The following is a 12038-nucleotide window of genomic DNA, read 5'->3' on the forward strand; positions in this document are numbered from 1 at the left end:
CACACTACAGCTTCATGCAATGGAAAATAAACTTACTCATCATCACAGTAGCTCTGAAGTTCTTCAGCAACCTGAAAAAAGAAGAAGATAAAAATTCCAAAAACTTAATGGTTTGGATATTTATGTGTGACAAGCTAACCTGTCTCCCCACAACCTTAGCACCCTCATTTTACCATGCCTAGAATGTCCTGGTAAACTGTTTTGGAGGAGTTTTGAAGTAGTTTGCAGCCCAATAAGTATCCTTTTCTTATTATGAGAAGGGTTAGGGCTGTTCTGGTGGAGCGGCATTCGCTCTGTGTTTTCTTTGCAAACACTAGTGCGGGTAGCAGTTCCACAAATTGTTTACCTTAGTTACGCTGGTTTTTCCCGCCTTTTTCCTACACACGCTATATGCGATAGATCGCTTTTCTCTTGTTTATTTTGTTCCCTTATTGCCTCTCTTGTTTCCTTGAGTAATTCTCTCCAGGTTTCTTCCCTGGTTTTCTTCACTTTGGGTGGCTTTTTTAGGCCAATTTTATGAATACCTTGTAAGCCGTGGACCTCTGGCTGAGGCACGTTGGTAAGGTACTATTCTGTTCCTTTGTTAGTTTATTTCCCTTTCCCTGTTCTCCCATCATTTTGTTAGTATTTGTTAAAAAGTTTTATTCCTTAACTCTGGGTTTATCAGCCATGTCTCGGAGTCAACTGAAGTGCGTGAATTGCTCCATGTTCCGTCTTGGAAGGGCTTGGGACAAGCATGACCTTTTGTCATAAGTCCTGTACTTGTACCAGAAGGGACCCGTGTCTGGTGTGCATCCAATTCACCCCCAGTCAATGGCTAGAGATCGATGCCTGGCTAGCAGGACAAAGGAATAAGCTGCAGGACAAGTTAGACTTGCTCCCCAACCCCAGTGGCTCCCTAGTAGAGGGAGAATTAGTACAGATGGGAGAGCAGGAGGTGGAGAGAGAGATAAAGAGAAAAAGTGCCTCCCACGGTCCCGGCGACGTCCGGTCTGATTTTGGCCAATGGAAAAGGCAAAGGAAAGGGCAAGGCTCTGGCTAAGAAAAAATTCCAGCACAGCCGGCCTGGGAGAGCATCCCAATCTGTGTTGCGAAGGAGCACTCCCACAGAGAGGCAGGTGCCGAGAGCGAGAGCTAAGACGATCCTCTGCTGGAATCCCAGACCGGGACAGCAGAGGAAGAGAGACAGCCGGCAGACCAGCCAGACGGGACCGCAGTAGATAACAGTCCCGATCCCCTAGGGGAGGCACTAGGAGGAGATGGTCACCAGCCTCAGATCAATCATCCGACTCCTCCTCTGACAGTTATAGGAGGAAGAAAGAGGAGGTACCAGACCCAGAAACAACGTCATGAAGAAGAACCAGCGTGGCTGGCACAATTAACAGGCCTCTTTGAACCACTCTTGGAAAGAGAACAACAGAGAGCAGGAGCGGAGGCATAAGTTGGGAGCCGGAGGGTAGCGGCTGCGACCAGTCCGGCTCAATCGTGGTCCATCCACCGACCCCGGAACCGGAGGAAGTCGTCGCTGAAGAGGACACCCTAGATTGCAGGGCTTTGGTAAACCTCTCGGGACTGGAAGAGGAAACAGAGGAAACAAGAGGACAAATTTTGTTTGAAGCCTCGAGGAGGAGGAGGACATCCCCATGGCAGGGGGAACATTGCCACCAGAACTGACAATGCGGGCAGCGGAGATCTTCCGAAGGCACTTGGATGTTTTGAAGAGTCGCCAGACCAACCACAGAAACTAACTCGGGTCTGCAAACTGACGGCGACGGGAGGTTGCGAGCCAAAAAAGAACCACCATGCAAGTCGACGCCTCGAAGTAAATTCACTGTTACACTACTTCCGCTAGACAGGAACTCCTTTCTTTTCATTTATAAAATAAAACTTTCTTCTCCCACCCCCCCACACCGCCCCCCCACTTCTGGGGAATGTTTTTAAAGCTTCCGTTGATACAAAATACCTTCTTAATAGGAGGCGAATTAAAAGTTCCAAGATCAAAGCAGCATGCATTCATGCATAGATGTACAACTCTATATAACCCCATGCAGTAGGCCACTACACTGTAAGAGAGCTGAAGAGCTCCATGCTAGAAATGAGTCTCACCCGTTTCATGTACTGCCCCCCCACCCCCAAGAACACCTTTGGAAGACCCTCATTCGACCTAAGAAGATAAATCTAACAGCGGCCGAGTCTCTCACAAGGATAGTAGATCACTGTAGTCTGCATCTCGTGTATTTATAAAACAGAGGGCTGTGGATAGGTGCGACGTTCATAGACGATGCACATGTTATACCTTAATTACACAGTACGATAATTTGAACCCCAAAGTGTGTGACAGTTTCCATCCATTAAATCACTACTAGGTGCCCATACCGGAAATCGACCGAGGAAAAGAACGGGTCATGTGAATCCCAAATTTTGACCATTCTACGGTGGGGTCCCTTCCGATGCGTTTATTACTGGGGAATAACACGACGACTGTTTGAAAACCACCACGTGACTTGGACTATAACACTTCAGACAACATCATACACGAGGCTAGAATCAAAAGCCACTAAACAAACTTTGTAGTGGCTGGTATATCTCTAATCCTCAGATGTGAAGCTACCGCATGACGTGTGCAGCTTGTGATCGTTCCCCAGAGCAAAATTGCACTACGGCAATGGTTGTTTGTACTGCAAAAATACACATCATTAGTACTGAACCCAAATTTTCAACATGAAGTAACAATGTACAAAAGTTTTTTTCTTGGCAAAGAGTTATTTCCTTGAGGACCTTTGGACCTCTCAATTCATTCATTAGCAAACGGGTAAAGTTTCTTGCACCACAGAATGCTGACAAAATACTTCTTGAATGGCTCCAGTGTGTGTAACCTTTATATGACTTTCAGGTGGAGGGGGGTGGGGGTGGTTAATGTTGATATACAAGTAATCGACCTTGGAAAGAACAAACATGTTCCATAGGCCTATCTCTGGTGTGTGTTTAACAATTTCTTTGATCTAAATCACTTCCTACAAATCCAGTCACGGCGCTAAAATAACGAGGAAACTTACGTAAAGGTAATCGAGCAACTCGTTAACAAACATTAGCGAACAAAAGATTTCCAGTTGCCTTCTTCTACTACAGAGAACATCACCCTGCCAAATTATTGACCGACAAATAGTGTCAAATTATAGTTCAATATTTATTTGGTTTCAATGGTAGTCAGTTGCAGATTTACCTAAAGTTACAAATTTGGCTGTGAACTAGCTAGTGACCATTTTTTGAACTCTCTAGCATCATATCTGATAGCACATATATTTGCTCTGCTGAAAAGCAATCGTAAGCTGAGGTATCATCAACTCTTGGGTTACCATCACTCTTGACCATGTGTGAAATTATGAGCGAAATGTTGTTTTTGTTGTCATTATTATTATTAACTCTGTAGTTTGAATGCACACACAATTGCTTAATATCTTTGTGTATTTCTCTTCCTACACTGTGACATTACACAGTGTGATTTGCATAGAAAGACTGCATTTTATGAATAGTTAAAGGCATTGAAGACTCGCCCCAAACCACGTGCAACCATCTGAAAAAGTTAACTTTCCGTTGCTTGCAAGTGATGTTTTTTTTCTTGTCGCTACAAAATGCAGACAGTAATGAAACGTGATACCTTGTTATCTTTTATCTAGACCTGAGATGTCCATCATACTATGTACACTGTGTTGTGGGTATTGACCGTAGCTGCATGTATTGACTGTACACTAGAGTGTCTAATTATCGACGGTAGCAAGCTGTGTGTGTATTTTCTGGGAACGATGGTGGTGTCTAACACTTCTGTTACACCTCATTCGAAACTAGGTCAGATTACCAGCATGAGATGTTTCTTTGTGCCCGAGTCTTCAATGCCTTTCAGAAGATCGTTACTGTGAATCTCGCCAAGGTGCCCTTGGTGACAGACTGTCAGCATTTTGCCCAAAACCAAACAAGATATGCCATCGGTAAACAAAAAAATGGGATGTTTCCAGCGACTGACCGTGTGATGTATGGAAGAGGAAGATATTTTGGCAACTGTTAGCTGATCTCAGCTTGGGCCCTCAAAGTAATGGATAAATGCTTATTTGAAAGTAATCTGTTTTGACCACGCAAACGATTCATTTCATCCAGGAAGTTAAACTGAATTAAGTGGTCTGTGACGTTCTTCGATAGCAATTCCCTCTCTCCTTCATTCTTTCCTTCCTATATCAATCATGTTGTTGGTTTTTCCCTCAAAATGTTTGCTTAATTGTGGATGTTTCTCTATCTTTAGACTTTAATCAGGATGTAACTCATCTCGTACGAAATATCATCTTCCTCCGTGGATAAAAATGATTTGTACGGTACATCTGTAAAAGTCAACAAGTATTTATTCAAAGAGACTTGTTCAGTTTCCAATTGCAATGAGCACATCAAAAAGACTCTGTTGCTTCCCAGATACAGTCATACATTTGCAGGGATGTGCCCACGCTGGGCGGCACCGCCCAGCACTAAAAATTACCACCCAGCATTGTCTTAAAAATTGTGAATCCCGCCCAGCACTATTTTCATCTAAAATCCTGACATTCCTAACAATATATTCAACATAAATTGGGCCTAGTCTTTGCCAAAATCTTACAGACTAATAATGCATCAGTTACGCATGCGAGAAACATTACTGACGGCTCTCAATCGGTCCCTAATAGCTTAATAACTTTTACCAGGTACGTAATATATTTCAATAAAAAAAAATTAAAAAATGTAAATTGTTGGCAAAACTAGTACTTGTGTATGTGCTTAAAAAGCTGCACAAGTGACATTTGGCATCTGAGCACCTTCAAAAATCGAAAAATTTCTACATGGGGAGGGGGACACCCCTCCCCCTTAGACCCCTCCCCCAGGACGGCGATCAGTATACCCGGCACTCAGGAAATCCTGGGCACATCCCTGATTTGTACCTAGAAGACACAAAATTGTTTGTATGTAGGATGTGGTTCTGCCAAAAAATTTAAGAAAAGAAAAACTTCAGTCAACAGAATATAAACCCCTTTAAAGTTTCTATTTTAGTCATTTTCTGTGAACAGGTAGAGATTCTGATTGTTCAAGGTAATCACGTACAGTTTACTGTATCTAAGGTCATTTCCTTTGCAAAACAAGCGTAAAGCTATCACTTGTCACATTGATATGACCTGGCGTGTTTGGTTTTCCCAAAAATATACATGAATTCTGAAAATCTGCACAAACAAATTTGACAGGGGTTTTTTTTTTTTTTGACCTATGGTATAGCAAAGACGGTTTAAGCTCTTGATCCGAATCTCTCTATGAAACAAGTAAATTTAACCAAGAAAATAAATATATGTTTTTTTTTTAGTACCTGCTGAGAAGCCCTTAGCCTGATTATTGAGAGATGTCGACTTTTATGAGTCAAACTGTCGACTAAGTCAAAAATTATCCAAGGTATTCGGTTATCCAAAGGATGACTTTTGGCATAATTTTTTATAGGTATGCTCCTTTAAAAGGATTTATTAGAATTAATGATGACCTCAGCTCCTCAGTACAAGCCTAAATGTTAATGTTAGTCAATTGTTTTGTAGTCAATTGAACTCCACAAAAATTCATGTAAACAACAGAAAAAAACACTTTCATGTAAACAACAGAGCACCCTCATGTAAATCACAGAGCACCCTCATGTAAACCACAGAGCACCCCTTGGATGGTGTTCAACACCATTTGGCATTTGATAAATTTTGTATTTACACAATTGACAGTGTCACACATGGCCATGGCAGTCTTACGTTTTCCCATTGGGTTTTGTATTGCATCCAGGCACTGCCCTAATATTTATCAGTGTGCTAGACTTTAAAAAAATGGCCAGTCACTTTAAATGATTGAATGTTTTTTAAAGGGTTGTTCCTCTAATAATAAAAGTATTGTAGCAATACAGCCTGGACTGATAGCAGAGTGTTTTAATAGCCCAATAACGCATCAAACTTAATTTTGTGTCTATAAAGTCATCCTTCAAATACTAAGTTTGAGCCAAACTGCCCAAGAAACTAGAAAAGTTGGGTATACATCTAATCAGATCTAACTGACAATAAAAATGCTTTAAAATTAACCTAAAATGCTTTAACACATGAATCCATAATGCCAATGTCCTGTCATGAATGTCTCCCTCACTCTCGTAATTTAGCACAGTGCATCAGAAAGATCGTTTTTTTTGGTTGAATCAATGACAATTGATAAGCTACCTGTACAAAAAGCTTGAAAAGTTGACCGGAAAATTGTATTTTACAAGATTAATATAAAAACTGAAACTGACCTCTGGTTGATGCAGTAACTTGTGAAATAGGTCATGGAAGCCCTCAAAAGGCAGTCTCTGCTGTTGATCAGCAAATTCCTGAAACAGAAATGACACATTGCAAAGCTCATCATTAATACAAAATCGAGCAAACGACACACCTAGCTACTGTAAATGATTGTGGCGCGGCCCGAATCAGAACAGCCACACAGATCGAGAAGAGAGAAAACAATGAATAAAACGAATCAACTAAAATCAGCTGTTTTGTAAATCCCAACAAATTGGTGAAAAAGAAAGTGTTTAAAACAAACAGGAAAACAAGTTACACCTTTAATTACTTTTATGAGTGGTTATAATTAGACTTGATGATCGTTTAAAGGGGAACTAAAACACTTGATTAAAAACATCAGTAAATAGCAGACGGTACGTTATGTACAAGAAGCGACTTCATTTCCCCATCTTTATAAGCTTAATCCATTGATTCATCTGGGCCATCAAATTCTTAAACTTATTTACAAGTTTGGGGAACCAGCAATGTGTTCATGCAACAATATGCTACATCACGACGGTCTGCACTCAAATCGCAGCGTTTTTCTTTTCCTTCGGTTTCTTTATCTAAAAAAAACAAACTATTTTTCTCCAATATGCAAAACTAATTTTTGTTATAGCACATAGGGTTCCGTAGATACAGCACAGAATATTTCTTCAAATAAACAATATCACAGAATTTATTCCTGTCTATGCAAGTTTCTTTTCCATTTCCCCATTCTTTCATTTCCTTATCTTTAAATCAAACAAGTTTCTGTAGTAGCATCAGAAACTACATTATCTAATGCATTTCTAATCTAAATAAAGTGAAAACCACAACCGCTTCATTTACAATCTTTTCCTAATGACATGCCAAAGGTATCTCTTACACATGTGGAAATAAACTTTGTAGTTTATAAAGAAAGCAAGCACTCTCAAGGATACGCGAAATATTCAGGCCACAATACATTATTTATTAGTAACCATCAAACAATCAACATACCCATACTTATCATCACATCAAAGAATTAATACTCACGAGAAAACAAAATTGAAAAAAAGGGGGAGGGGAAATGGGAGAGTCACATGCACATATTAAAGCAGTTATTTCTTATGTGAATTTTATGGGGTTTTCCCAGCAGTAATCAACAGTAATCCGTTGCAATAAAAGACACTGCGCTAACGTATGTCATTACCCTATTTTTATAGTGAGTTCAGGGGTGTCAAAACAAACAAAAATTCAAAACTCTTGTAAAACCGATAACATTGTGATACGATAGTAGTCACAAAAATGTCTCGCATTCCTAAAGCAAGACGTGTCGATACTCACTGTATAGAACCGTGACAAAGATGTAGATCTAACAGTTTGGCAAGCTTCAAGTGTATGTTTCCATGGCAACAATGTGGAAATTCCTGTCATACTGCTCTGGGCAGCTGTGTTTGATTGCTCACATTGGTTGATAAATCCCACCAAGTTGGGAGTGTCAACCACCCCGTCCTCCTAATCCTTCCAAGGGATCTAAATTTTGACATCCCTCGGATTATCCCCTCCCTAATAGTAAAAGTAATCCCACGAACAACACAACATCTCGCAGGCACTTTTGCTTGTTTTTCTTAGCTTGTTTTCTTGTTTCAATTCAAATGTAATGTCCAACAAGCAGTTACTCCTTCATCTTATTGATATACGAAATGTTTAAAAAAATTATGTAATTTTTTTATGTGATACTTTTTTTTTTGTTTTTTTTTTTGTGTACAAACAAAATCAATGAATTCATAATTTATAGGAAAATATCGGCCACATATATTTACATCACAACACCGTTAACTCCATATGAAGTTCTAAATTGTCTATAATGTAAAGTGAGCTCTGTATTGGTTGTATATTGTTCTTTTTTTCTTTCCACTTTTCTATTGTTTTTTGTCCTTTAGCAATTGTCTTTACTTTGACATTTTGTCAATTTGCAACTATGACGTAAAATTAATAGTATTCAATTTGATGTTACTGTACAAGCTGTGGTGTCTTTCTTTCGGTACTTCTCTTGGCATACAGTTCTAAACAAAAATTGAACTAAAATCTCACATTGAAGACATCTTTCAAGTCCTTTGTGTTAATTTTCCTGTTCATCCTTGGAAGCAGCGACTTCACATCTCGTAACGATAACCTGAAATGAAACGACGACATGTAGAATATGTACATGTGACAGAGGAACTTGTGGTAATATGGAAATTAGTTTCCGCTTTAATTTATTAAATTTATTAAATTTCAGTTTATGCCTTTTTAACAAAACAAAGCTTTGAATGAGGATGAATTATAACCACAAAAAAACTCTGCAATAGGAATATATTCCCCATGGAAACCATGACAACCATTACACTACTGTATAGTCCTGTTGACAATGAAGGCGGCATTAGAAGCATCAGGTATGTCACAGGTTTCAGTCCCCGGCCAGCTAAAAGTTACATCGATATATAAATAATTCACAAATATTCACAAAAGCTATACTGTTTATATCACCCAACTAGCAAATGTAAATTTAAATCAAGTTTAATATCACCGCAATAGTCGTACAGAGAGTCGGCTAACTGTAGACTGTCAGAGGGAATTGCTTAAATTTAATACAGCCTCTCTAAAAAATTTGATGGACAAAAGCCAGACAAGACATTAGCAGTTGCTATTACTGTTAATACCCAAAGTGTGTTCCCTGATGAGATTCGCACGACTCTAACACACAAACTAATTTTATGAGGCTATTATTTCCTGTGGACAGTATGAACACTCAAGGATCTGATACCGAAATTGTAAATGATTTTCCATTGCATTAATTGCAGACAAACAACAGTTCCTAGAAATATTTTCATACACACCTAGTAACAGCCTCCCCTCTCCGCCCCCTCCCCCACCCAAAAAATGTACCAAAAATGAAATAGCCTAATTTTATGAGGCTATTACTTCCTGTTGACAATATAAAAAAACTCAAGAATCTGATACCAAACTTATAAATGATTTTCCATTGCATTAATTTCAGACATTCAACAGTTAATTCCTTTAAAAATGTTCAAACACACCTAGTAACAGCCTCCCCTCTCCGCCCCCCCAAAACCCCCCACCCAAAAAAGGAATCCCCCCGTAGGTCCTACCGTATTATCCTATAATACCAATATGTTGATTTTTCCAATATTGCCTGTTTATTATGAAGCCTAATATTATATTGCCTAATATTATGAAACAGATCAAAAAATCGAGGTGTGGTTCATTTTGGACAAGCTTCACTGTGAGTACTACTGTAGGTTTTGTGCATTTGCAGGGCATGTGTCGATAAGATTGAGAGTGCTCTGAATATAATTCTGGCAACTGGAATATACTAAAAATATGCATCTCCCCTTCCCCTGCCCCCCCCCCCTGATCCTAACTGGAAACTTTGCACTCTGTTGTATGCTATTATAATCATCAGTATACCTGTATATTGTTTCCTGTCTCCTAACCTCACCAACCCCCTTCCCTTCCCCCTCAGCCCTGCATCTCCTCTTCCCCGCCACCCCGCCACCCCCCCCAATCCTAATTGGTAAATTTGCACTCTGTTGTAGGCTATTATAACCATCAGTATACCTGTTTATTGTTTCCCCGTCTCCTAACCTCACCAACCCCCTTCCCTTCCCCCTCAGCCCCCTTCCCTTTTCCTCAGCCCCCTTCCCTTCTCCTCAGCCCCCTTCCCTTCTCCTCAGCCCCCTTCCCTTCCCCCTCAGCCCTATTCCCTTCCCCCTCAGCCCCCTTCCCACTCAGCACTACAGATCTCTTCTCTCTCTCCCCTAGGTCTATTATGAATTCATGGCAATAATTCTAATCAACATAAGCAACAACAGTAACTATCAGAAATGCCAGTTATTACTGTAATTTTACATAACCTCTTCAAAACCTCATTAACCACATATAAAAAATATCATCTTCTCTGTCTTGAAAGGAAAAGAAAGATGCAATATTATTATTAGCAAACAAACAACAGAATCTCATTTACTTAAAAGCTTTCGGTAAACCGCAAGAAAAATAGATTGCTTTTCAAAATAAAAAGCCATTTCATGAATACAGGTAAATGAGATGATAACTTAGAAAGAACGATATAAGACGTAATTTCATAATCATACAGTAACACTGCATTCCAGACAGGGCTAGAGAATATACTACAGAGCAGGTCTTTCATTTAAGATCAATAATCTTTCCATACAATTTCTTTGTATTTAAGTCCCATGACAACCTACGTAGGTAAATGATCAGCGAACAATTAAAGTCAGGTTTCATTTCCAAAAATTTGAGTAAAAGTCGAGAAATGTGTACATATGCAGCTCTGATCTTACAGGTTTTTCGTTACATATTTAAGGTATGTCAATATCCGCTTTTGATACAATTTCTTTGTTTTAAAAGCCCATGATCAGGCACACAACCACGTAAACGTTTGGGGGCCATAGACTCCCCCTCCCCCACCCTCCTCAGAATGAAAACAGTGTGACTCAGCCCCTCACTGGCAGACAATATACCAAAGTTGCTTCATACAATGTATGACATGTACAGTATATGCCGTACAACCCAAGCAGTAAAAAACTCTTCAATATTGTCTTAAAAGTTGCTCTTTAAAGGAGGGTCCCTGCCACTGTTGTCTTGGTTCATAATGTGCGTGATCACTGGTGCTTAAAGATCCCTGGATCAAAACTAACGAGGTCGCGTGAAAGCTGTCACAAGCATGCTGACGCATTGTGTAATGGGCTAGAGGATGGTTCTATCTGTGCAGTTTGTTAGAATTGTTCATGATTATACAAAATGCGGCTTAATTGGGAATTACAGTAGACAAAGATGCAACATGAAAAAATGATAATGAAACAAAAGTTTCATAATAATCACAAAATAATCATAAAACCGCAGATCTAATGAATATGTCCTGAAATATTGGTTTCATCAAGTACATGATTAAAGTATGTGTCACATTCACATTTCCATCCATATTTCATAATAAGTGACAATAAAATGCCCACACAATAAGAAGAACCCAAATGGCTAAAAAATGCTCATTGTAATTATCATAACAAAAGGTAATTTTATCACTCAGATTGACAGTATGGTGGTGGGGAGGGGTGCTGGGGGACGGGGATGGAAGGAATGCCCAAACTGTCAAAAGTTAGACCCTTAATTAATGGAATGACCCATACATGAAAGTTTCCTGTACTCATCACTGATTTTACCTAGAGCATGTACACATGGCTGATTTCACGATAAGTTAATGTGAGAGTTTGTACTTAGCATTCCACTCATCCCAACAAACGAACTCGATGCCGTCATCTAAACATTGTTTCCAGTGTTAAATAATTAAGGTGATGATGCATGCACTCGGTCCATGCACTATGGAGACATTTGAGTTTGGTGGGAATTTTCCAAACAAATTCAGTATTTCCTAAACTAAGATTCTAATTTAAAACCAAAACTGAGGGATCCTTCAATATTTTTGCCACCAAATGAATAAACTTGAGTGAGAATTAATGGATTTGATTCACTCCTTGACATTTCATCAGCCCGACACTTTCCACAGTACAGTAGTATAAAACACATCCACAAGCAAATTAACAAAAGTCCATTAAAAAAAAAAAAACAAAAACAAAAAAAAAACACATTTTTTACTTTTGTTTCACTACTTGAAATGCAAGCTTAAGCAAACGGCTGATGATCTTA

General features: G+C 39.3%; 1 protein-coding gene across 5 annotated transcripts in view; it reads right to left on the bottom strand.

The window, feature by feature from the left end:
* LOC139964506 (1-phosphatidylinositol 4,5-bisphosphate phosphodiesterase gamma-1-like) overlaps positions 1 to 12038 on the bottom strand; it is an 82217-nt gene that overhangs the window by 42849 nt on the left and 27330 nt on the right. For all 5 annotated transcript variants that reach the window (XM_071966125.1, XM_071966150.1, XM_071966141.1 and 2 more), the window contains exons 6-8: positions 8406 to 8487; positions 6320 to 6397; positions 37 to 71 (exon numbers count right to left, since the gene is read on the bottom strand). In XM_071966125.1, the coding sequence (XP_071822226.1) occupies positions 37 to 71; positions 6320 to 6397; positions 8406 to 8487 (195 nt within the window). The remainder of the gene's footprint in view (positions 1 to 36; positions 72 to 6319; positions 6398 to 8405; positions 8488 to 12038) is intronic.

This window comes from Apostichopus japonicus, chromosome 3 (assembly GCF_037975245.1).
Source record: "Apostichopus japonicus isolate 1M-3 chromosome 3, ASM3797524v1, whole genome shotgun sequence".
Taxonomy (NCBI): Eukaryota; Metazoa; Echinodermata; class Holothuroidea; order Aspidochirotida; family Stichopodidae; genus Apostichopus; species Apostichopus japonicus.